This window comes from Aspergillus luchuensis, chromosome 8, assembly GCF_016861625.1.
Source record: "Aspergillus luchuensis IFO 4308 DNA, chromosome 8, nearly complete sequence".
NCBI lineage: Eukaryota > Fungi > Ascomycota > Eurotiomycetes > Eurotiales > Aspergillaceae > Aspergillus > Aspergillus luchuensis.
In genome coordinates, this window is record NC_054856.1 from 3,274,741 (window position 1) to 3,298,608 (window position 23,868).

Consider the following 23,868-nt stretch of genomic DNA (forward strand, 5'->3'; position numbering starts at 1 on the left):
TCCCAATCAATCCAAACCTCCCTCGCGGGCTTCAGCACCACGCTAACCACGCCTGCGGCTCGGTCGCAGTCGTCCAAGCAAGCTGTTCGGTCTAGGGCCCTTGTGGCTTTCCAGTCTTTTACCCTTCAACTACGCGACCGGTCCTGTCGACCTTCCTCAGCCAGCCATGTCGACCGGACGCAAGGTCTTCCACTGTGCCGTGGACGAGACGGCGTTAACCACCAATATCAGCGAAATCAAAAAATGGACCACGAACGGCGCCATCACTCTTATCGTTCCTCTCTACAGTGAGTGACTCGATGACACGCCAGTCGTATCTGCTGACCGTTACCTCTCTAGCCCTTGAACGCCTCCATGCCTTGAAGAGAGCCGGATCCCAAGTCGCCATCAATGCCCGAGAGGCCGTCCGTTTCCTCGACCGTGTTACCTCCGGCAAAGATAACATTTCCGCCGAACGAGTCATTCTGCAGGGTCCTATGGAGCAATATGAGAACTGGACCGAGGCGGAGAAGTTCTTCCTTCCGGAGTTCGAGGAGGAACCCGAAGCCAACGGAGTTCTTCCGGGCGACCAGGTGGCGCAGCGGAATCGCGAGGATAAGTCCAAAGATACGAAGAAGAACGGCGCCGCTCCCGACGATCTGTCGCAGATGCTTCTCAACAAGTTGAATTTCAAGAAAGAATCCGATGCGGTCTCGATCACGTCAAACGGCACTCACAGCGCCCCTGCATCCCGACCGTCCTCCAGGAGCTCCCGGACCAGTCCCGAGTGTGCGAATTCTCATGTTGTCAATGGCGTCGGCAAGGATGCGAAAAAGAAGCCGGAGAGTGGACACCGTCGTTCTGCGTCTGGGTCCACTATTCCGACGGTTCCTTTGATGCTTAGACCGCTGCTCAGCGCCCTCTTGTGGCGGTTGCACAGCGGCCCTGATGCAGCTAACGCGGCAAAAACATGCATTCTCATTACGAACGATCGGCCTACCCAGGTCTGGGCGCAGAAATTCGGCATCGGAGTCAAGAACATTCATCAGCTGCGGACATCCATCCAGTACGAGGAGCGGGAATACAAGAACCGGTGCAAATACGTGGAGAAGACCCAGACAACCACCGCAGAGCCAAAGTCTCTTCTTTCCTACGAGGATGAAAGCGACGAGGATGAGCTTGTCTTCGTCCCCCGCGGTCGCGGCAAAGGATCTACTCGAGGAGGTGGCTCGCGCGGCGGCACTACTCGCAAGGCCGCTGCGTTCAAGTCTGTCGCCCCGCCGGTGGAGGCTACGATGGAGATTCCGACGCAGCCAATCGACCCCAACTCGTTCAGCCGATCGCTGGGTGTGACGAAGCAGCAGCAGCAGCCGCCCACGGTTGATCTGAGCACCCAGTCCGGGGCCGCACGTGGCATGGCGGGGGCATCTCGGAACTATTCGAACAGCCGCCGTGGTGGTTCTCGGGGTCCTTCGCGTGGTAGCAGCCGCGGCCGTGGCAAGCTCTGGGTTCCTTGACCAATGGTCGGGTCCGTCAGTCTGTGCAGATGGACGGATGAATATTTCTCAAACTTGAAATAGACCATTGTGGTTGTTACACGAAGCAGAAAGGATATGTTCTGCCATTCCCGGGCTGCCTAAGGTCAGACTTGTTGTCGGATGCGACTGGCTACATTGATGGGCGACAGGTCCTGGACAGACGGCATGGATGCGAAAATGCGGTAGACGAGAGGAATCGGATACGGGACAGTTTCGATCCAGGATGGCCATCGTCGGGGTGAACTCTCTGGGCGTCGCATAGGCTGTGAGAGGCGTAGTAGATGCTGGGTCCTCATATGGCGTTGCTTTCATTCCTTCGGACTTCCGAGGGAAGAAATGGAGCACATCTTTTCTCCTAGCCACGTTGTGGTGGGCAATTCCCAGGCCGCTTTTCGACATTCTACTCTGCAGTTACAAAACAGATATAGCAGTCATTCTTTGCGTTACTCTTTGTTGGACATGTTTTCGATTGCTACGGAGAATAATTGGAGGGGGAAACAGATTGGCGATGTGACCGAGCTACTTGCGACTTGCTACTTAGCTAAGTGTTAACTATCCAGTGTGACTAGAATGCAATAGTGACCGATTCTGAATCCTGAATGTTGATGTTGTAGTGAGAATGAGAATGGTAGGTAGTAGTAATGAAGTCAGGTGTGATGACATCGTCCAGTGGGCCTCCTCGGCGCCAGTCCCGTGGATTCGTCCTCCGCACGCATCACTTGACCTCCCCTCTTAATCCCCTGGACAACCAGCCTTCTTTCTATTCTTTATCCCAGTCACACCACTCTTTCCACTTACTGTATATACCCAGCCATCTTCCATACCTGCCCAGCGTTCACAACCACCCTAGCATACTACTACTCATCCCACCCATCTAAGCTCCAACAAATCTACCCCGCAATGGACCTCAACACTACCACTCCTACTGCTGCTGCTAGCATCGACGAAACCCCTCTCTCCGCATCTCCCGAACGTCGCAGTTCCCTGGAGAAGCATCTCCAGCGGCGTCCCGACGTGCAGGATCTCAAAGATAGACATATCCTGCTCGATACGAATGTTGCTCCGTACGCTGTCCCCTTCCACCCATCTATACATACAATCTATACAAGAAGATTCCTAACAGAGGATAGCTCCCTCCAAGCAACCCGCCAAGAACTCGCCCGCCAACGCACCACAGACGCCTTGAAGAAACATCTTGAGCATCGGCCGGAGAGGGAGGAGTTGGTTGAGCGTATGTCCACCTTACTATATACTATATATACATCTTTCAGGATATGGATGTGGATATGGATATGGCTGACTGCTTGATGATTGATGATAGGAAACATCCTCCCCACCACCCACGCCGCCCCCGCACTGCAGGCCAATGCCCGTGAGCTCGAGAAACATATGTTGGCTGATCACCTCGACCATAAGATTCAGAATCGGCCGAATCCCGAGGATTTGATCTCCCAGGGCATTTTGACGGAGGATGAGGATCCGAGGTTTCCGGCTGTTTAGACTGTTTTAACTGTTTAGGGGAGGTGGGGTGGTGGTATGATTGATGATGATGTTGATGATGGATGGGTAATGGGTGGATGGATATGGTGTTTGGTGTTTTCACTTCATTTGATTTGGTTTGATTTGAGTGCTTCTGATTTCTGATGGTTGTTTTCTGAAGATATTGAGTATTTAGTATACTCGTACATGATTGATGAGGTAATGGTCATGCAATGTTTATTTTCATGATTTTGTTAGTTGCTTGATATGCATGTACATCGTACAACATCCATCACTCCCCAATATCCCCGCTCATCCAAGATGAACGTAAGATGGATACCACCACCACTCAATACTCATCCTCTCCACCCCCACTCACCACCAAATCCGGCCTCCACCCCTTCGGTCTCTCCCTTCCCCTAACCAAAATCCCATACGCCGCGCGTTCCACCTTCTCCACACTCCCCTGCATAACATCCACCTTCTTCCCCATATCCCTCAACATAACCCCGCGATGTCTACCCGGCACACTCAACCCCTCAAACCCGCACCTCATCTCCCTCAAATCGACCACAATGCCCTTTTGCTCCTCGCCTAGCCCCCCCTCCTCACCCTCAGACGTACTCCCCGCGGACAGCCCCGTCACCGCAAACCGCATCATCTCGCCCGTCAAATCAAACAACCCAAGCAGATAATCCTCCTCCGTGACAAGAATCCCCGCAGGGAGATGCTTCCGCACTTCTTCGAGTGTGATGAGGGATTGTGTGGTGAGGTAGTGGTGGAAGGATATGGCTTCGATGAATTCTTGGATCGCGGGGCTGAGTTGGCGCATGTACCGGTGCGTGTTGGGCGCGGGGGTTAGGTCTGGGAGGAGCGAGGTGAAGTGCGTGGTTATTTGCGTGAAGCGCGTGGTGGTTTCTTTGGTTAGGTTGGGGGGGAGGGGGTGGTTGAGGGTTCGGATACTATTAGGTTGAGTTTGTGTTAGTGGTGATGTTGGTGTTGGTGGGGAGGAGGTGAGGGATTGGGGATTGGGGCATACCGCTGCAACGCGAAGATTATCTTCTTGCTGAGGGCGGTGATGTCCCGACTGGCTTTTATTATGCGTTCGCGGCGGTCGTGGTGCTCGTCGAGCTCGTCACGGAACGTGGTAAACATGGGAATGAAGGGGTTGGGTTGCTGCTGTTGCTGCTCCTGCTGTTCGGGTTGCTGGGGTTGGTCTGTGGTAGAGTCTGCCATGGTGGGTGGTTGTGGTTGGGTGCTTGTTGATAGGGTGGTCGTGTTGGGTGATGGTTGTCCGTCCCAGGTGCGTTTGGTTCCGGCCATGGGATGAGGTCAATGTGTGGTGGCAGTGGTGGTGTGTTGGTGGAAGGGTAGAGGGGTGAATTGATGCAACGGAATCAAACTGGGAGAGAAGATGTCATTATTGGCGCGGGGCTTTACTGTTTTGGGGTGATCGATGTGTTATCTTATCTGATCGGATCAGAGTTGAGTTGGGGTACGAGATTCAGTATGGTTATTATTCATCTCTACAAATGCATTCATAGCGGAGTCAACTCAATATCTACTGTAATAAAGCCTATTGGACAGTTCTTATATTAGCACTCGAATAAACATATCTGGAGTCCATCATGCCCTCTCAACATGCTCCACTCCCAACTTTGCATCCTCCCTCTCCACCCGAACGGCCTCACTCGACGGATAAGCCACCCGATACACCGTATACCAAGGCCGCTGAAACAGACTGTCCAGCGCCTCCAGCGACCGCCCAGTCGTATCCTATTCACAATTAGCTCCAAATCAACCCACCCTAACGGAAAGGGTATACTCACCGGCATAGCAAAAAACACATACACCAGCCCAATCACACAAATACAACCAAAGAACAGAAACGCACCCCAGCGATGCGTAGCAGCCAGCAAACTCGGCATAGCCCTCGAACATCCAAAATAAAACGCCCAGTGGAAAGCCATCGAAATGGACACATTCAATGACCGGATCCTAATCGGGAAAACCTCCGACCCGATAAGATACGGAATCCCGAACCACCCAATACTCCACGCCACGGCGTGGATGTAAATAGCCACTATCGCTGCAGTCGATGCGCGCGAGGCGCTGGGGGTATTGCTGATTTGGATTGCAGTCATGTCCTTCGTGGCGCCGAGGTATGCTCCCACGTACACTAGTGTGACTATTTGTAGGGAGATGCCTGTAATCAGTGATCGACGACGGCCGATGAAGTCAACGATGAACAGGGCAAACGCGAGGGTACTGGCGAATTTTACCACGCCGTAGATCCCTGTCGCTAGGAAGGTCGACTCGTCCCCGGATATGCCCAGGTAGCCGAAGATCGTGGGCGAGTATTGCGTGATGGCGTTGGCTCCGGACCACTGGGACAAGAGGTTTGCCATGAAGATGAGGAAGAAGCGACGTCTATTTTCGATTGGAATGAGTGTCTCTTTTAGGAGCTCCCATATGGTGGCTTCGCCGACGGATTCGGTTTCCAGGAGGAGTTGGGCGTCCATGCCTGCTAGCTCGGCTACTATTATAGGGTGGTCGAGGGGTAGGTGGCGGAGTTTGACGAGGTTCGTGGCTGCTTCGTGCCTTTTGCCTTTATAGAGTAGCCATCGGGGAGATTCGCAGCAGAGGAAGGATCCGACAAGCCATATTGTGGCCGGGAGAAGTTGCAACAGTGTAGGGAGCATCCACTGCTTGTCACCACCAGGGTAGCTTTTTGTCACGCCATAGTTGATGAAGAAGCCGAATACAACGCCTAGCTGTTGACAAGCCGCGTGCTGCAGTGGAAGAAGACCTCTAATTGTTTTTGGTGCGATCTATGGCTGTTAGTCGGACGGACATCTCTCACAGTAGTTACTAAATCATCATGAATGCATACCTCTGAAATATATATAGGCGGCACAATCGTAAGCACGCCCAATCCCAAGCCCGCGATAAACCTCGAAGCATAAAGCCCTGACAGGTTCCCGTTGCATAGTCCTTGACCGAGAATTCCTGCGATATATATGAGCGTCGAAAGACGAAAAGTCCATCGTCGACCGAATCGATCGTTGATCCGAGGGCACTGCAGCCATATCAGTATTACCAGACCACGAACATAATCGAAACCAACATACACCAAGACATCCAAAAACCGCACCAGCGGTAGTAATAGAGACAATCCATCCTTTCGTATTCGCATATTCATCTTCCGACAAATGGTCAATGCCAAACTTTGCCTTGAAATGCGGCTGCGTAACAAGCGATGCGATATTTCCTACCAGAACAGACAATCAATTAGCCCTCTACCATTCCACACAGCCGAATTATATATATATCATACCTTCATCAAACCCCTTAGCCACACCAGCAAACGCAAACACACACGTACACATCAACACATAAGCATTGAACATGCCCTTCGGAGCATCCTGAATAGCCTTTCTCGTCTCAGTAATAAGACCCATCTTGACTTGAACCTTGAACACTCAATACCTCGGATGACAGGTTCCCCAGATCCCCAGAAAGCACGGGGTAACCCCGGATTCTTGCAAATTATAAGTAAACCCTCTCATCTCATCCCCATATTACTAGTAGCACCAGCCCACACCCAATCTAGCACTAACGCCGGGAAATGTCCGACGCGGATCGGATCCAGTCCTATTGCACGAAATGGCACTACTACGAGTACTAGTACTAATATATAAGCGAGACATTGCGGGGACCAACACCAACCAGCCACAGCAAACCCTCAGCCTTTACTGATTCCAATCCAATTAAAGACGACTACTAATATTCTCACAATGAACTTCTATCCAGCCCCCCCAACCATCCAAGCCGAAATCTACACCCGCATCCCCTCTCACCTGCGCTGCACAGGCCAACCAACAGAGTGGCGCAGCGGCTCGGCACGCCCAGCATCAGATATCTTCCTCGAGGGGCCAGTGTATACCGCCAACGGCGATATCTACATCGTAGATGTTCCCTACGGGAGGATTCTGAAGATAGACAAGGACAAGAATGTGACGGAATGTATCCGCTACGACGGGGAACCCAATGGGCTCGTTGTTCGAGAAGATGGATGTTTGGTGATTGCCGATTATAAGCAGGTGAATATACCCCACCCCACACTCATTCAAAAGAATCGAAATGCTGATAATTGATGCAATCAGGGATTACTTCTTTTCAACCCGAAGACTCAATCTCTAACGCCCCTCCTGACCCGCCGGAACCTAGAACGCTTCAAAGGTCCCAACGACCTAATCATCTCCAGCAAGGACGAGATTTACTTCACGGACCAGGGCCAAACGGGGATGACGGACCCGTCTGGGTGCGTGTACCGGCTTTCCCCCGATGGGAAGCTAGATTGTCTTGTGTCGAACGGGATCTCTCCGAATGGGTTGGTATTGTCTCCCGATGAGCGGTTCTTGTATGTTGCTATGACGAGGCAGAATTCTGTGTGGAGGTTACCGTTGAATGCAGATGGGAGTACGTCGAAGGTAGGGCTGTTTTTCCAGTCGTTTGGGTGTGCGGGGCCTGATGGGTTGGCTGTGGATGAGGAGGGGAGTTTGTTTGTATGTCATCCGAGTCTTGGGTGTGTGTTTGTGGTGGATAAGGAGGGGGTGCCGAAGGCAAGGATTGTTACTGCGAAGGATGGAGGGAAGAATTTGACGAATTGTACGTTTGGGGGTGAGGATGGGAGGACGTTGTTTATTACGGATAGTTTGGAGGGGAATGTGCAGGTTGTGAGGTGGCATTGTAGGGGGGTGGTTGGGGGGAAGGTTTTGAAGGCTAAGATATGATTTATGTATAGTAGTGATCATAGAGAGAAATTGGAGAATGTGTCTATTAGATTGAAATATCATAGACTAGCTAGGTATTGGTGCAAATTGTCAATCGCCGCAGTAGCACACGCTAATTGTGCCCTCGATGTAGCAGCTCCAATGTGCGGTGTACTGATCACATTCAAATTCTCCCAGAGTTGGCCATATCTCTCATGACTGGGAGGTTCCTGTTCGTGACAGTCAAGCCCGGCACCCCAGAGACGGCCTTCGGATAATGCCCGTGTGAGGTCCTGTTCATTGACAATCCCTCCCCGAGCCGCATTGATAAGGATGGCATCCGGCTTCATCATGCAGATCTTGTCGTAGGAAATCATGTCTCGTGTCTCCTTGGTCAGGGGGACATGGACCGAGAGGATATCTGCCCGAGTAATGACTTCATCGATGCTGCTGGCTCTGGTGTGCGGGATATGCGTCCATATATCCTCCGGCATATAAGCATCGTATGCGATGATGTCGGTCTGAAAGCCACCCCGAAATATCTCGGCAACAGTCCGTCCGATATTTCCCATGCCGATAATCCCGACAGTCTTTTGGTACAACGTCAGCCCGTCACATGTCTCCTTGGGGACTGGCTTTGACATTTGGCGAGTTGTAATGGACCGGATACCACGAGCAACCGACAGAGAAAGGGCAACGACCAGTTCGGCCACATCGCGTGCGTTCGCCCCAGGCGTGTTGAGGATCTTGATGCCTCTTTCTGCACAGGCATTTTGGTCAATCTTGTCAATTCCTACTCCGTGCTTGCCAATCGCAATCAGATTCGGGCAACTGGCGACATCCTCGGCAGTAAGATAGGAACTTCGGATCAACAAAGCGCGCGCATTCTCTCTCCAATTTTGGAACTCTTCATCTTGAGGCTGGATAATATTGAATAGCGTTTTGGCATGTTCGATTGCCTTGGGAGGGAACGTGTCAAGAAGGTACACCGTTGGCTTATCCGCAACCGTTTGGCGGGAAGATAACAATTCGTCGTCTCTGCTGGGTGCCATCTTGAATTGAGAAAGAGTAGCGGCTTGTTATGAGTCTCTCAAACCAACTGTGTAATTGTTCTGATTGCATTGTTGGACACTCACTGCCCTGATATATGTTCCAGTAGTACGGATTTCGTCCGGCGGGTATTCTCCGAAGGCAGTCTTTCCGGTCTGCAAGTCAACGAACTGGGCGACTACTTCGAAACGTACCTTCGATCATCACTCGAAGGGCGTGAGGGACTATTTCCGGTAACTCAATCACCTGCGCCTTTTTTGTCAGCTTTGCAGGGAGTCGGTCATAAATACTTTTTGGCCATTAAATATTACTTACCATGTCTGCTGACTCCTGCAAGCACCAGAGCACTCTGCAAAGTGCTTTAAGTGCCGAAAATCTCTCTCCGAGAAGGGTCAAGAGAGAAGTACATTTGTTGAGAACAATGGCTGCATTCGGGACATCGGAAGCTGGCGACATCTTTCCCAGGCAGATAAGAACCACGCCTGCAGAAAAGATATCGAAGGCATCAACGAATGATCCCTTGAAGCAGCCATCCTCCACCGCCAAATACTCATTACTGATATATTCACTACATGTGTTTATTATATCCTGCCGAATAGTATGTGTGGTCCCAAAAACCCTGGTTGCGTTTCGCTCAAATCCACTGATTTGCGCCAGGCAGACCATGGACCTACAGGTGAGCTGCCGTATTGTTCTGGAGGAAGTCGGTGGTATATTAGAACCCATCGCCCCCCTAGGTATATCTCTCCAGTAGGAGAAACTTCCGTAGTGGAAAATTGATTGCTGATGTGAAGAGCCTCGCATCTTAGATATTAATCGAGCGTGCATGACAACGTACGCCGGAAAGTCGAGCGCGTCTGGTGGACTGTCTCCATGAGATGGAAGCTTTGATGATGTTAGCACACGCATCGAGCCAGTTTCTCAGACGTACCTGAAGCGTAACATCTTCATCTTCAATGCTGAATGGCCGGTCCATTGCGCAGCTAATAGTTCTGCAGGTGGTTAGACAATTTCTGTCAATGGTCAAAAGATACACACACCTATCAAGTATGTACAAGTTCCAAAATATGTTTCTTCTCCGATTGAGCTTTTGCTCCGGTATTCCGATGTCGGAAAGCGGCTCTTTATGGAACCTATACGATATGGCCTTCTTCATGGCGAGGCCAACAAGATGCCATGTGGATCCCCCCATCGAGGAGAACATTGAGTAAATGATCATCAATTGCATAGAATGCAACATGTTCAAGTCATCGTTACTGCCTAGGATAGTAGGGAAGCTCTGCATGGCCGCGCTGTGCAAACTGCTGGCGAACAGTTCGATGCCAGATTCGGGAGACAGCAGCATCCCAATAGCTGTTGCCATATACACGTTGAAATCCCTGAAGCCGGTATACGAAGTTGTATGAGACACATGGCTACTATCGAAGAACCCGTCACGATATTCCAGCATCTCACCCTCGTCAATGTAGGGGCAGAGGGCTTTGGTATGCCCAAAGAAACGGCCCGTACAATCAGCCACAACTTCTCTGGTAAGTGTAGGGGTCTGCCCCAACATGTTGCTGTACTTCGACTTTTGAGACAAAGGGCATGAAGACTGTGTTGGGTCCTTCCCTGAAATAGCAAGGGAGGCTTTTATCATGTTTCCTATTGTTAGTTCCTGGGGAAATCCACTTGCCTCACCACGGGGCTCTGCCATAGCATTGCGGGACAAAAATTCAATCTCTCCCATAGCTGCCTGCACCGATCTTTCAGTGAGACTGGTTTGCTCCGTCAAAGGAGTGTCGTGAGAGGCTTGTGGGCTATCATGTGCAGCCTCTGTCGGGCCATTGGATGGCAGCGACGGCCTCCCATCGCTTGTGTTGGTTGATAAACGAGGTCGTCGACGCCGAGACTGATCGTCCAGATCCTCCGCCTTTCTTTTAAGCGTCTCAATGTAGCTGAATCATGTCAACATCAGCTCTGAAACAGATCTGACGATAGTGAAGTCAGTGTATCCTTACTCTGGAAGCGCAGCATTGGAAAGTCCGCTTGCATCCTCTGTGGTGCCCCCCAACTGGACGCTTCGTGGACAACACTTGGCTTTTGCTTCAATGCAGGCTGTGCACCCCGGCAGCAGCCTGTCACACTGTTTGAACACCTTTAGTGAGAAAGATTATATTCGTGGGAAACATTTTCACCTTCTGCTTCCGTTTCCAGCATCTTTCACAGGCTTGGAGTCTCCGTTGTGCTGTGGGACTCTGAGGCGTAGGACTTGTCCGACGGCTTTCTTCCATGTTCAATGCCCAGACATGGAACTTCGGAGTACGTGAGATGCCATCACGCTACAATCGCGAGAAAGCCTGCGTGACCCTCGTGGGGTATGCTTGTCTTGGCTGCGGGGAAGCTGTGCGGCGGAGAATTTCCGAAACCCACCTGCGGGTGGATGGATCCTGCGGACATTGTCCGATGCGGAAGATGTATCCCTAATGGCAAAGGGAAAGACGTGACCTTGGTACTTGCAGAGTTAGCTCAAATGCAAGATGATACTGTACATGTAGTATGATTTTGCGAAGCAGTGATTCGCGCGCCGCCTGTAGACCTATGTTCCCTGAGTTACGGGGAAGGTGCAAGGCAAGGCAGGGCTAAGAAATGGCCCCTACCACAGGTAGCCGAGGCTATTCACTTCTCCGTAGTATTTCCCCACAGTTTCGTTCATGAAGCTCTTGCGAGGGGACATGCAGTAGTGAAACATAGTAAGACTGTAAATCCACTGGTCTGATCTTGGTGATGAAGATTGTGTGCTTCAGCAATTACCGGCATCATGGCCAATGGACATGAGGACAGGCAACTCCCACGACTTCCAGCCTGCCAGTCATGCTACACGAAGAAAGCCAAGGTAATCATCCCAATGGTTGAGAAACAAACTATACCGATATAAGCTATAGATCTGACAATTGGAGGGCGATAGTGTGATAATGCTCGTCCAAAATGCTCGCCTTGTATGAGGAACGGTCAGGTCTGTTTGACGGTTAGCCTGAATGGCAGTGAGCCGGTTTCGCGGGAGTAGGTATCCTCTGTTTAATTCAGAAATAATGATTGACAAGCCGAAGGTATATATATGAGCTGGAACAGAAGGTCCTAAGCCTTCAGACAGGGGTCATTGACATAGAACCCATGATGAATGATACAGAGGAACATTCATCGGCAGACGACAATAATCCGGGGCCCGCTCCCCATGGCCGCTTAGGTCACATTGTTGAAACCGCGGATGGATATAGCAATGATATGAGCCTTTCCCCGAACTACACCGAGGGTGCTGGGATTAGGTATTGGTGGACATTCCTTCGGAATCGTGATCCCTAGGCTGACAGTGACCAACAGCTTTATGAGTCTTCTATTCACCGATCCCCGATGGAGGGAGCAGAACCAGAAGCTTCTTCACAATCTATCCAAGAGAGCCACCATTCTAGAGACCAGTGTCCAGCAAAATTCACTGCCATCAGCTGAAGAGGCCTTGGTTGTCTTCGACAGTTAGTATGTGTCCCCCTTAATTGCAGGCATCATATCCACGCTGACGATCACAGCTTGGGAACATCTCATGTCCAGAACCCGTTCTTGCTGCGTCGATATGTGCAAGACCTATACCGAGCACTCTTCCCCGAAAGTCTGGAAGACCAACATGCACGTGCCAGTGTCGGTCAAACAACGGAGCACCAACTATTTCGGACATTCATGATACTTGCCATCGGCGCCATCCCACTCTACCGAGCCGGCAAGCACCAGTATCACCCTTACGGCTATTTTCTTTCCGCGTTGAAACACCTCGAAGAAGGCTTTCTCCTGAAAGGCTTGGAGTCCATTCAGGATCTGTTGCTCGTAAGCAGATTTGGCATATATTATCACATTGGTGCGGTGTCCTCGCAATAACAATGTCGTAACCACTACTGACTGTGTATGTAGGTACTTCTATATGGGAATTGATCCAACTTAGTACCAGAATGTGTATTGAGCAGGGTCTACATAAGTGTCGATCACGAAAAAGCCCAGATGACCATCTGCTAGAGGAGCAACTGCGGAGACGGGTATTTTGGCAGTGTTATATGCTGGATCGGTACACCTCTGTGATGTTGGACCGCCCACCCGCGATAGCCGACAAAGACATCCAGATCGGGTTTCCGGCCGACGCAGATGACGAGGAGCTCGACTTGGCCGGGCAGTCTGGTGTATTTGCGGATATAGATTCCTTCTATCGCATGGGCACGGCACATCTGGATTCCATGCATACAACTGAGACCTCGGTGTTTCTCCTCTGCTTGCGACTACGTAAGATTACCTCAAAGATCCATACAAGATTTCAGCAAAAGGCCAAGGGGAGAGCTGAGCAGGAGATGTCACAAATTGAACTGGCCACAGCCAGCGGAACCATATATTTAGATCTTGACGAGCTACTGAATGAGCTAGAGAGTTGGAGGAACTCTGCGCCTGTCTTCTCCAACCCAAAATGCTTGTATGAAAGGCAGGAGTGGTACGATCTGCTCCTGATGCGAGAGCGATTACTTATTATCCGCAAAGCGATTGATCTCGTGCCTAAACGAAACAATGTGCCTCCGCAAGACCTCCTCAGCATCTGCCTTGAATTTTCCGTGGGGACTATTACTACTTTCTGTGCTATGTTCGACCAGGGGCTTGTGACATACACACGCAGTTACTTCCAGACTCTGTTCACTGCGGGATTATCTGTCATGTTTTGTGTTTCAGTTGTAGAGGACCTTGATTATCAGACCATAAAGAGTGCTTCTGAAGCTGTCAAGAAAGGCGAGAAAACATTGAAGCTCATGGTCCAGGAGCTTCCTGATGCGGTTCACTATGTCGCTCTATATGAAGCATTGCGGGCCGACATCTTGCGCAAGACAAAGAACCAACGACCAGATGCAGTGCACAGCGAACAGCATATCCCATTTGATATCACTCATCAAAGTGGAAGCATACAATTCCTACTTGATGGTAGTGTGAATACTGAAAATGAACCTCCTGCACCCGTCAGTGAACACAACCCGCCGTGGCCCATTCTGACGCCCGATGCAAGTACGAACGAAGCCCATTTGATACAGTTGCAAGAAGCAGCCATTGAGAACCAACAATTATCATGGGACATATTTGGGGACAACGTCTTCTGGAGCATGGAGGCCGGCATGTTAGGGGAGTACGTGTACGGGTCGTCAGCTGCGGGTCACTTCCTCGACATATGAAAATCAATATATAACCACAATTAAATACAAACAAGCCATATATCTACACCCTCTCCAACCTCACATTGATATCCTCATACTTCTGACTCAACTGCCTCATCCCCGCCTGCACCATCGCCCCATCCTGTCCACCCAACGACCACGTCGCCCCCAACTTAAACCACATCTCCAAAAGATCCAGTCTCCCCGGAATCCCCCCAATACCCACAGGCTTTCCAACATCCACACACGCCTTGATAACCCTCTTCACCGCATCCTGATACTCAGCAGTATCATAACCCCCGGGAATCCCCATGTCCGAACAGAGATCATTCGAACCAATCAAAATCCCATCCACCCCCTCAACAGCCACAATCTCCTCCACAATATCCACCGCCCCAGGCGTCTCAATCATTGGAATCAGCATAGTCTGCTCATTCAACACCGCATTCTGCACCTTCGTAGACACATGCCGGAACCCAAACGCCGGCTGGTTATTCGTGCAGCCGCGCTTTCCCAGGGGAGCGTACTTCCCATGCTGGACTAATTCCTTCACCTCTTCGACGGACTCCACGTGAGGAATCACCACGGCGGAGGCGCCTGCGTCGAGAATGCGACTGATATGGAAGTGCGACTTGGAGGGCGAGCGCACGACGGGCGAGATGCCTGCGCAGTGGCAGGCGAGAATTAGTTGCGAGACAGTGCGCATGTCGTGCGCGGAGTGCTCCATGTCGATGAAGATGGCGTGGATAGAGGTCGTTTTGCAGAGGAGGGGGAGTTCATTGGTTGTTAGGTATTTGGCTGTTAGGAGGGGGGTTATTTGTCCGGAGAGGATGCGCGTCCGGAAGGGATTGGAGATGCTGGTGGTTTGAGGGTCGGATTGGGTCATTTTGGTCGTAGTTAGGATGAATATAGATGGTGATTGACTTGAGATGTAATTGGGAAAATTGTTCTTTGATTGATCAAAATGATCTGGCCAAACTGAGCTTATACTGTTACTTATATGTTGATGTTAATCGCTAAGATCGAAAGTATATTTTCTTGTCTAATTTAGCAATCCGGAGAATATCCGGTTGCTGGACGATGAGTCTATAGCTTCATCCGGAACTTCTCCTACGGAGCGGAAATTGTCCATTCCCACACGTATGATCAGCCTCATAGCCATAGGCACTTACTCTAGTGCTAAGAAAATAACAGAGTGAGTCATAACAAACTCCAAACAGTGAATGTGAAGAAACAGAGTGAGTCATAAGTCAATATACCAAATCATAAATGTCATCCACTCCCTCATCCCAACTCAGCATCAATCACTGCGATATCCCACATTACCAACTACCCACCCAGACAACCCTACAACTACCCATCTCATCCCTTCTCACCACCCCATCACCACCAGAAGCATACCTCCGCCTTACCTAAGTAACAAACCTCCACCCAGACCCATTACCCTCCACCTCCTCCCTCTCCAACTCCCTATTCCTCCTGACACACCACCACCTCGTCCCCAAACAAAGCAACACCGTAAGTCCACACCCCGCAATAATAATTCCCCCTCCAGTCTCATACCTCGGCTCCTGCGACGTGAGGAAGAAGTACGGCGTGAACCAATGCGAGACGGACGACACGCAATTCGCGATGGCGACGAGCGCGGCTCGTTTTGTGCGTGGACGCGGGACGACGCTGGTTTCCCAGGATATTTGGATCTGAGTTATTGATTAGTCTGGGTGATGGGAGCTCTAGTTTGAGTGGGTAGACAGTGGTGGGTTATCTTACGTTCGGGGCGACGAATGGTCCAGTACAGAGTAAGACGAAGCTAAAGTATCGTGCTCCGATGTTCAAGGTTGAGATCATAATCACTGTTCCGGCGAGGGTGATGAGCATGGGTATCACGATGTGCCAGCAGTGCTTGAGGAATCGGCCACAGGACCATGAGAGGACCAATGTAGCGATGTAGGCTATTACCCATGGCGGAGCTTGGACGAGGTAGGTTTCGACTTCGGAGAAGTTGAGGGTTGCGACGATCTGTAGTCACTATTATTAGCACGATGTATAATCTGAGAGTAAAAGGTTGATACACACCGAAGGAAAGAAATCCTTGAACGACTGCGCAATAATGAGGGCGAAATGCATTGCCGAGAACAACCATGTAAAGGGATCCTTAACGGCAAGCCACACACCCGTCCAGCGACCACCCTCATCATCTTCGTGGATACCGCCCGCTGAGACGAACTGTCTATACTTTGCCATTTCAGCCTCCTCTGCACTGAACCATCGTCGACTAGTATTATCGGGGAAGTTCGGGAGGAACCAGAACGCAATCAAGGTGACAAGGATACTGACAATCCCTTCTAATAGGATAAACCACTGCCAGGCTCGGAGGTGTGCGATGCCGTCCATGTTCGTGAGAATGGCTGCGGCGAGGAGTCCAGAGAAAACATTGGATATGATGTTTCCCGCGTGCCAAATGCCCATCCGTAATGGAGATTCTTTCTTCGTGTACCAGGACGAGGTCATTAGGGAGACAGCGGGGATGAAGGGCCCTTCTGTGACGCCAACGAGGAATCGGCAGAGACAGAAGCCCCAGGCAGAGGTGAGGGCCGGCATGCAGATTGTCACGGCGGACCAGGAGAGCATGATGCAGGGGAAGATTATGCTCGGTTTGCCTTTGGCGATGAAGACGCTTGCTGGCACTTGGGAGATGATGTAGCCCACGTAGAAGAGGGAGATACCAGCGGACCATTCTGTGTCGGACATGTGGAGGTCGTCTTGCATGCCGGCTAGACGGGCGTTGGATACGTTGATTCTGTCGAGGTAGCTGTGGGTGTGTCAGTGTTGAGGTTAGGGTAGCAGTTATAGAAGGTTCACCTCATAAGGAGCATCATTGTCACACATGGCAGAAAGTAGTAGTCCAGCTTCTTCAAAACAGCTTTGTCCAGATGCTCGAGTTCAGTAGGAGTCTTCTCCCGCAGAAGAGGAAACTGAGCCAGTGAGTGTTCTGGATATGAGACATCCTCAAGGTTCTCCACGATAATCTTGGAGTCTCTGTCGTCCAGGGCATACTCGTCGTGCTTCGGCGCCATGGTTTAATTAAGAGGTGAAGTGGAATGGACGGATACTGTCTGTTACTGTCCATGCTATCTGCGCTTTTATGGGGCTATATGGCCCACATATCTTCCCCGGATTTACATTCTGGGGTACTGATCCCCCATGGGGACTCCGCACGCAACGGACATCTCCGACTTGGCAGGTATTATCGGACAGTATCCGTACGCAGCATTGATTGCGGCATGGTGTGCATGATAGGCTCTCATCGTTTCTGGAGCGGAGGGTCTAAGCGGTGGAAAGTAATTGATGGATTAAGTTTATATCAGGAACTTTGAGGGGTCAAACACTATACTCCTACCACCTGACCTATCGTCTATACCGCCAGGCTAACAATCTGCTATTTCTCCGCCGGCATCCAATGCACCGAAATTGGCTCATGCTTGCTCCGGATTCTTTCTCCCCTAGACCACAGCTGGAACGTGAGATCTGCGGGTCCAACAACCACCCTCACCTCAAACGAGGTCCGCCAGAAAGCAGGCTTCGAGCTGTACCAATGGCGATTCTTCAATTTCTTATCCACGTTGTCGGTTGCGATGTCGAGGTTGCAAACTGTTTGCCATCCTTCGTGGCATAGGCTGCGTGGGAGCCTCGCCGGTAACTCGGTCGACATGACAATCTCAACGTTATGGATTCCGGCTTCCAAACCGACGTCGGTCCTCAGATGAAACTCTTTTGTTACCCCGGTAGGTGGAATTGGACGCCCCTAATTGCGGTTATGGTGTAAGCTTTGCAAAGCGAGAGGTGAGGGCATCCGAACCTTGACCACGAGCCAGTCAATCTGATCAAGGGCATACAGACGTTTATCGCGAACGTCCATCTGGACTCGCTCTCCGACATGAATGTCACGATTGTAAACCTTGTGGCATATTATTCCGTAACTTACTGGTGCACATCGGAAGCCGAATGTCAGGATGCCACGCTTGAGCTGTTGAATGCGGTCCATAACTAAGCCATGGACAACGACTAGTTGCCTGGAAATTGTAATTCGTAAGTCTTATGACGAGGTATTAGCGAAGATAAGAAGTCAACGTACGGTTCATCAGCCATGAGCACTTGCATCCCTCCAGATTGAGAAGCCTTGCTACAGCTATTGTATCTCTCCTGGAGGCGGTGTCTCACATACGGGGAGCTACCCAGCCCGCCGGATAGCACCAGGTATTTCTGTAAACGTGTTAGCTTGGATGCGTCAAATGTGTACTACATTGCCAAACACACAATGTCGTCGTTAGAACCTTGGGCTTGCAGTTGCTGGATATGTGCGTCTATAAGCTGGAATATACCTTCTACCTTCGAGTCGAAGCTTTTCTGAATGTCTTCCCTATCCGGTGTCAGTGTTCACTATAATGAGAACTTGACGTAGGATCTCACCATGCAATCTGCATCTGTCCATTGAATATCCCCACCTCCGGGAAGTCAAGGTTGGGGTCTAATCCCGGTACATCCAGCTTGAGCCAAGGCGTGACCGTGGCTTCGGTTCCGAAAGCACATTTGTATCGCTGAAATCGTCCGAATGTCATTCTCCACGCCGTCGTATTTGGTGATGATTTCAAGTGCTGCTGGACAACTTCAAGTCGCTTGCACATTAGACGATGTATTTCTCTGTCAATGAAGACCGAGCCGATAGGGTGTCCTAGCAGATCGTTAACTAAGGACGACATGAGAACAACCTAGATAGGTACCTTCGACATGACCAAGCTGTGCCAGTTGCGTAGGCTCGCCCTGCGCTGAAAGAAGCTTGAGGACATTTACATCCTACGATCGATGTTGGTTACAAAATCCTACGAGCCAGGGTGCGGTAAAGGGGCAAATTACTGTCGTTCCTCCACCTGAGTCGCAAACCAAAATTGTATCATCTCTCTGTACCGAGTGTTAGTTAAGTGCCCTACACTTGGTTCTTGGTATGGAAACGGTGACCTACTCCGTAATGCTCGTTCCCTGCATAAACAGCTGCGGCCTCTGCTTCCGTAAGGCCGATGCAAGCACGGTGATTGGGATTTCGTGCGTCAATCACCTGCATTAACAGTCTTCGAATTTCTTCTACCATGCGCACATCCTTCCATGTAGTTGGAACACTGAAAATGAACTCGACACGTTGCATGACAAACTGCGGGATCGTGGTTTCAAAGTAGGACACCACATGCCGATAAATGCATCGAATATAGTCCTGGAACCATTTCTGGGCTTCTGTCAGGCTTGGGCCCCCATCTCGCGCGTACTGAGGCGCCAAATGAAGCTTGAAGAACTCCTTGGTTTCTGCTTCGGAATTATCGATGTCACATTGGAAACCCCAGTGGCTGATTGACTTGGAGTCAGAGCCATAAGTAATGCAGGTAGGAACCTTATTGGCCAGCTCGCCAGGTAGCTTCCCCGGCCATCGCTGGATGGTTTTGGGAGGTGGCCATTCTGGTCCATACGAGTATGCGACGCCTGATCGGCAGTAAGCTTTTATGTCAAGAAGCCCACAGCGAATAGCGTACAGCATCTACATACCTGTGTGTGTCATGCCAAAATCGACACCAACTACGATGTTCGGGTGCCATTCCTCATTGTGAAGTGCGCTTTTTGTTGGTGGACCAAGGGCTTCTTTGTCGCTCATATTGTGATGCTGGGAAGTGGAAGTGTCGACAGAGGCGCGTGCGAGACAGAAGCTGGCTCTCCAAGCCCCTCAACTGGAACCCCTGTCTGACTCTAGTGGATGCAACTAAATTGTCCTCCACTCCACTTAGACAAGGCTGCGAGAAGCGCGTCCTCTTAATCCTGGAAAGTCTGGTACCGGGGTGCATAGCGCAAAATTTAGCGTCAGTTCTTATCGCCGTCTTTTTCCCTCATTAAACGTATTACATTATGAGATTCGTAATAATTATACAGTAAGAATAGTAGCCATTTAGTCTGATTTAAAGAATTTCCTCAACAATTTAGGTTAGACACATGAGGAATTTTTTTACGAGCTAAGATGGCGATGTTCTGCGGCATTGCTACCTCAAAATCGTTTTTGCCCGATAGCCGCTAACAACCCGTAGTCTGTATACCCCTGTCTGCAATGCCCAGTTGAATTAGTTCGCCTGGGGCGGAGAAGTGCATTAATAAAACGGGCTTTGGAGTACCGTTCAGGTCTTTGATTTTTTACTCCCATTTTGTCATTTTGTCATCCGCCCTCTCCCACAATGGAAGCCTTGATGCAAGCTCGCCAAGAGCAATATGGTTCAACATCGGTGCCCTTGTATGGCACTACGACAAGCGCAACTTCCCCGACTCTAACTACACCGAGCTCTTCATCAGCGGTATCCCCTAAAACCACGTCGGCAAGTGTGATACATTCCTCCTCATCCAGCACCCCTACCACCACTGCATCCAGTCTGCCATCGCACAATAACGGAGTCAGCAAGGGCGCCCTGGCAGGTGCAATCGTTGGATCGATTGCCGGGACTGCTCTTCTTGCCATAATTGGGGCTGCACTCTTCTTTCGAAGAAAGAAAGGCACTACTCATTCTAGCAGCTCTGGTGACTCCGATCGGGATGGCGTGGAGTTGGTGAAACCGCGAGCCAGAGTTCAAGCCCTATCGAGTCACTCTCCCCTTTCTCAGACAGGCGGCCGAAATTCGCTCCTCGATTTGATACCTTTTATTCCCCAGCCAGCCGATGACCAAACTGTCAGCACGCGCATACAGACTCTCTTCGACCACATCGGTCTGCATATCGACAACTACTACGTGCCTGCAAGACATGAAACCGTATCACCAACCCCGGAGGAAGCTATTCGCATAGAAAGCTATGCTTCTACCTCGATTACCGGATCCTTGATAACCGCTTTAGCTAGCCGTCGCGCCCGTCGACCTGTCCTCAATCATGTCTTGGCTCGAACCATCTTACAAGCAATTCAACCTAGAGGGTCTCTGTATCCTCCGTTCATGGAGTCTCATGGGGTTGAACCTCTCTCAGCCTCAACTTCGACTCGTGACATGTTCGCGTGGCGCATGCTGACAGCTCGTCTCCATCCGGAGTACGTGGACCTGTCTTCGGCAGCTGCACAAAGGAACATCGCTGCTCTCGCAGAGAACTTTTCAGAAGCCTTTGCGATATACCAAGATCCTGAACTCTCCGATGCAGAGCGCCGGCGTCACCTGGCCAGTGTCGTTAGGGAGGCAGCTCAGCTGAGTGTATGGCTGTTTACCCAGCCGTGCTCGTTCAACTTTAGCTGGAGTGCGCCGTCTCCTGGCTCTATTGTTGTTTTACCAGCGGTCATAAAAATGAGTGATGAACGGGGTGATGCACTACCCGTTCCTCAGAAGATGGTGGAGGAAACGATTGCTCAGATATGATTTTCTCAACCAAGTTCCGGATAATGTGTCGTAATAGCTTCATGACCATGAATTCCCCTTTCATACTGCCATATCGCAAGTAACAACCGTCTAAATATTATTTCCCTTCGCCTGCCTCCAGCGTAATAAATCCCGCATCTCATCCTTAACATCTAACCCCAACCCTCCTCCTTTCATAGCGTTCACTCCCGAACTCGCCTCGCCATCAGTATAAGCGCCAGCGCCAATACCAAGCGCCTCACCCTCCCCAGGCAACTCCTGTACCTCCACCTCCTCTATACCCAATACCTCCCCGCCTCCTCTCCCTACTACCCCTTTCCCTCCATCATCGCAACCCACCCCCATCAACCTCTCCAAAACCACCATCAAGCTCGAATAACAAACCATCAACCTGCTCCTCTGCACCTTCGCCCTCTGCCCATCCCTACATACCCACCTCAACTGCGTCCCCAATCCCATTGACATCCGCTTACTCCTCCCCTTGACATTATGATGTCTAGTGGGCTGATTCCTCACCTCCCACTCCACCCTCACCGGCTCAACCAACACCGCTAACGCATGCACCGCGTCCGCTGTATCTGCAATCGTAGACTCAATCCATTGTCTTTCTAAATCGTCAAGAAACGCTGCCTTTTGGGCGTAGAGGTGCGAGGCGCGGTGAAGATGCGTGCGGATGTGCGTGAGGGTTTGGAGGATTTCGGTTGATTCGTGGTGCGCGGAGGGGAAGAGGAGGGGTGGGGTGGGTGGTATTTGTAGGTTTGGGTGTGGAGGATTGGTTGTGAGGGAGGCTTGATCCGATAGTGAGGTGTTGGGTGATGTCGAGGTGGAGGTTGATGTTGTGGACATGGGCATGATTATGGATGTGGATATGGTGAGGGTAAGTTGGTTGAATACTGTAGAAAGCGTTCGGGGGGATCAGAAAAAGGAGGTGATGGTGGTGTTCGGGGGTGGTTTCCGTGTATAGGGCCCGTTGTTAGAGATAGTTTTGGGTGTGTGGATAGGTAAATAGATTGGTGCGGAGCGTACGGATGTATGCATCTAGGGTCTTTAGCTGCATGTGTATTTTTGCTGAAATGCGGAATACCCTATGCACCACGGCGCTGAGTATGGTCTTTGTTAGCGCAGGAATGATTGCGTGCAGTTGACCAATAGGAAGCGGGGCCCTCATGCATCCTGACTGCGCCGCAATTTGAACCACTGGCCAAGAAGGCCGGACAGATAAGCACCCGACAAGGTTTCTTAGCATAGGTACACCCGTTCCTCTATCCGATTTGTTGATTATGTGCATTGGTGGGGTCCCGTGCGGGGACGAAGGATCCGCGAAATAACCGCGTTATAATTGCTCTTGCGGTTTTAGGCCAGTGCTATTACTTACTTTGGCGTAGCTCAGCCTCGCCCCGAGACGGTTGAGCGGTCTCGCCCGAAAGTCTGTCTTTGCTCGATTTTGGATTCTATTGCATGACTCATGATTAAGCTGATGCCATTGATTCTTTTCCTGGATAGGCGTACCTGGTTGGTATGCTACATCGCAATATAATCTGCATGATAAGTCGAAGAACAATGTCTTTAGATACAAGAAAAGTACACAGCTGCTCGTATGAAGAAACAGGCATAGAATAGTCGACGAAATTCGGCAAGCCATGCTACATCTTCCAGCTTCCATCCATCACATTCAACACCTTTACTATCTTAAGACTCTTACAGAGCAAGAGCAAAGCCAAGGGCTCCAGCAGCACCAGCAAGACGCATGGCAAGGCCTCCGGTGATGTCAGGTGCACCCCCAGTTGACACAGAAGAGCTCTCTGAGGCGGTGGATGCAGCACTCGACTCGGACGTACTTGTCCCTGTCGACGACGATGAATACGAGGAGATAGAGAACGATAACGGCGTCGATGTTGGATAATTCCAGGAAAGGCTATTGGCATTTCCACTTGAATCTGGCGGCACGGTTTTGGTGACAGCCGTGGTAACTGGAGATCTGGTGACAGTTTCCCAAGTGGTTACGGTCTTAACGGCGGGTGTACCCTGGTTTGTAACATCGTTGAGTGTGGCTAACACTGTCACTGCGAAGAGGGCGAGTATCCTGAAAAACATGTGAAAGGCATTGAAAAGCCTTCGTTGGGTAGTATAGCTGGTTTTGAATAATATTGGGTGATGAATTGTACCATGTTAGTAGGAGGGGCTCTGGTTTATGTACTCTAGTTTGTTGGAGCCTACTCGGGAGTGAGTTGGTTTGTGAGTCTTGTGTGAGAGAAGAATGAGGCGGCAACACTGATGTTCGACTATGTTAAGAGATGCCTCCTTCTCTTAGGGGTCCGTGAGCTCCCGCGCCACCGCCCCATAATCGTCACATGGCAGCTAAGCTATCAGCCCACGAATGAACAAGCATTGACGTGGAGGCTCAGCATTTGGGGAG

General features: G+C 50.7%; 14 protein-coding genes across 14 annotated transcripts; 5 read left to right on the top strand and 9 right to left on the bottom strand.

The window, feature by feature from the left end:
- Positions 1-166: 166 nt before the first annotated feature.
- AKAW2_81111S (uncharacterized protein) lies at positions 167-1,496 on the top strand (the record flags this gene model as incomplete). The annotated part of the gene is made up of 2 exons (XM_041682206.1): positions 167-287; positions 340-1,496. The coding sequence occupies 2 exons, from the start codon at positions 167-169 to the stop codon at positions 1,494-1,496; spliced, it is 1,278 nt and encodes a 425-aa protein (XP_041549072.1).
- A 921-nt stretch (positions 1,497-2,417) lies between these two features.
- On the top strand, positions 2,418-3,017 carry AKAW2_81112S (RPEL repeat-containing protein; the record flags this gene model as incomplete). Its single annotated transcript, XM_041682207.1, has 3 exons — positions 2,418-2,581; positions 2,648-2,748; positions 2,839-3,017. 3 exons carry the CDS (start codon positions 2,418-2,420, stop codon positions 3,015-3,017), a joined length of 444 nt encoding a protein of 147 aa, XP_041549073.1.
- A 328-nt stretch (positions 3,018-3,345) lies between these two features.
- Positions 3,346-4,319, bottom strand: AKAW2_81113A (translin family protein; the record flags this gene model as incomplete). Its single annotated transcript, XM_041682208.1, has 2 exons — positions 3,346-3,958; positions 4,036-4,319. The coding sequence occupies 2 exons, from the start codon at positions 4,317-4,319 to the stop codon at positions 3,346-3,348; spliced, it is 897 nt and encodes a 298-aa protein (XP_041549074.1).
- A 303-nt stretch (positions 4,320-4,622) lies between these two features.
- AKAW2_81114A (uncharacterized protein) lies at positions 4,623-6,457 on the bottom strand (the record flags this gene model as incomplete). The annotated part of the gene is made up of 5 exons (XM_041682209.1): positions 4,623-4,686; positions 5,040-5,827; positions 5,890-6,075; positions 6,128-6,267; positions 6,334-6,457. The coding sequence occupies 5 exons, from the start codon at positions 6,455-6,457 to the stop codon at positions 4,623-4,625; spliced, it is 1,302 nt and encodes a 433-aa protein (XP_041549075.1).
- A 336-nt stretch (positions 6,458-6,793) lies between these two features.
- AKAW2_81115S (SMP-30/gluconolactonase/LRE family protein) lies at positions 6,794-7,792 on the top strand (the record flags this gene model as incomplete). The annotated part of the gene is made up of 2 exons (XM_041682210.1): positions 6,794-7,099; positions 7,163-7,792. The coding sequence occupies 2 exons, from the start codon at positions 6,794-6,796 to the stop codon at positions 7,790-7,792; spliced, it is 936 nt and encodes a 311-aa protein (XP_041549076.1).
- A 59-nt stretch (positions 7,793-7,851) lies between these two features.
- AKAW2_81116A (uncharacterized protein) lies at positions 7,852-8,823 on the bottom strand (the record flags this gene model as incomplete). The annotated part of the gene is made up of 1 exon (XM_041682212.1): positions 7,852-8,823. The coding sequence occupies one exon, from the start codon at positions 8,821-8,823 to the stop codon at positions 7,852-7,854; it is 972 nt and encodes a 323-aa protein (XP_041549077.1).
- A 160-nt stretch (positions 8,824-8,983) lies between these two features.
- On the bottom strand, positions 8,984-11,094 carry AKAW2_81117A (uncharacterized protein; the record flags this gene model as incomplete). Its single annotated transcript, XM_041682213.1, has 6 exons — positions 8,984-9,067; positions 9,137-9,706; positions 9,753-9,813; positions 9,862-10,758; positions 10,822-10,946; positions 10,999-11,094. The coding sequence occupies 6 exons, from the start codon at positions 11,092-11,094 to the stop codon at positions 8,984-8,986; spliced, it is 1,833 nt and encodes a 610-aa protein (XP_041549078.1).
- A 527-nt stretch (positions 11,095-11,621) lies between these two features.
- AKAW2_81118S (uncharacterized protein) lies at positions 11,622-14,049 on the top strand (the record flags this gene model as incomplete). Its single annotated transcript, XM_041682214.1, has 6 exons — positions 11,622-11,696; positions 11,769-11,863; positions 11,911-12,126; positions 12,182-12,334; positions 12,385-12,707; positions 12,761-14,049. 6 exons carry the CDS (start codon positions 11,622-11,624, stop codon positions 14,047-14,049), a joined length of 2,151 nt encoding a protein of 716 aa, XP_041549079.1.
- A 43-nt stretch (positions 14,050-14,092) lies between these two features.
- AKAW2_81119A (HpcH/HpaI aldolase family protein) lies at positions 14,093-14,917 on the bottom strand (the record flags this gene model as incomplete). The annotated part of the gene is made up of 1 exon (XM_041682215.1): positions 14,093-14,917. The coding sequence occupies one exon, from the start codon at positions 14,915-14,917 to the stop codon at positions 14,093-14,095; it is 825 nt and encodes a 274-aa protein (XP_041549080.1).
- Positions 14,918-15,443: 526 nt separating this feature from the next.
- Positions 15,444-17,108, bottom strand: AKAW2_81120A (uncharacterized protein; the record flags this gene model as incomplete). The annotated part of the gene is made up of 4 exons (XM_041682216.1): positions 15,444-15,731; positions 15,802-16,050; positions 16,108-16,843; positions 16,894-17,108. 4 exons carry the CDS (start codon positions 17,106-17,108, stop codon positions 15,444-15,446), a joined length of 1,488 nt encoding a protein of 495 aa, XP_041549081.1.
- Positions 17,109-17,470: 362 nt separating this feature from the next.
- AKAW2_81121A (Hsp70 family protein) lies at positions 17,471-19,729 on the bottom strand (the record flags this gene model as incomplete). The annotated part of the gene is made up of 9 exons (XM_041682217.1): positions 17,471-17,836; positions 17,891-18,104; positions 18,167-18,294; positions 18,349-18,451; positions 18,502-18,763; positions 18,813-18,885; positions 18,946-18,990; positions 19,052-19,560; positions 19,624-19,729. 9 exons carry the CDS (start codon positions 19,727-19,729, stop codon positions 17,471-17,473), a joined length of 1,806 nt encoding a protein of 601 aa, XP_041549082.1.
- Positions 19,730-20,297: 568 nt separating this feature from the next.
- On the top strand, positions 20,298-21,452 carry AKAW2_81122S (uncharacterized protein; the record flags this gene model as incomplete). Its single annotated transcript, XM_041682218.1, has 1 exon — positions 20,298-21,452. The coding sequence occupies one exon, from the start codon at positions 20,298-20,300 to the stop codon at positions 21,450-21,452; it is 1,155 nt and encodes a 384-aa protein (XP_041549083.1).
- Positions 21,453-21,542: 90 nt separating this feature from the next.
- Positions 21,543-22,304, bottom strand: AKAW2_81123A (uncharacterized protein; the record flags this gene model as incomplete). The annotated part of the gene is made up of 1 exon (XM_041682219.1): positions 21,543-22,304. One exon carries the CDS (start codon positions 22,302-22,304, stop codon positions 21,543-21,545), a length of 762 nt encoding a protein of 253 aa, XP_041549084.1.
- Positions 22,305-23,150: 846 nt separating this feature from the next.
- AKAW2_81124A (uncharacterized protein) lies at positions 23,151-23,546 on the bottom strand (the record flags this gene model as incomplete). Its single annotated transcript, XM_041682220.1, has 1 exon — positions 23,151-23,546. The coding sequence occupies one exon, from the start codon at positions 23,544-23,546 to the stop codon at positions 23,151-23,153; it is 396 nt and encodes a 131-aa protein (XP_041549085.1).
- Positions 23,547-23,868: the final 322 nt, after the last annotated feature.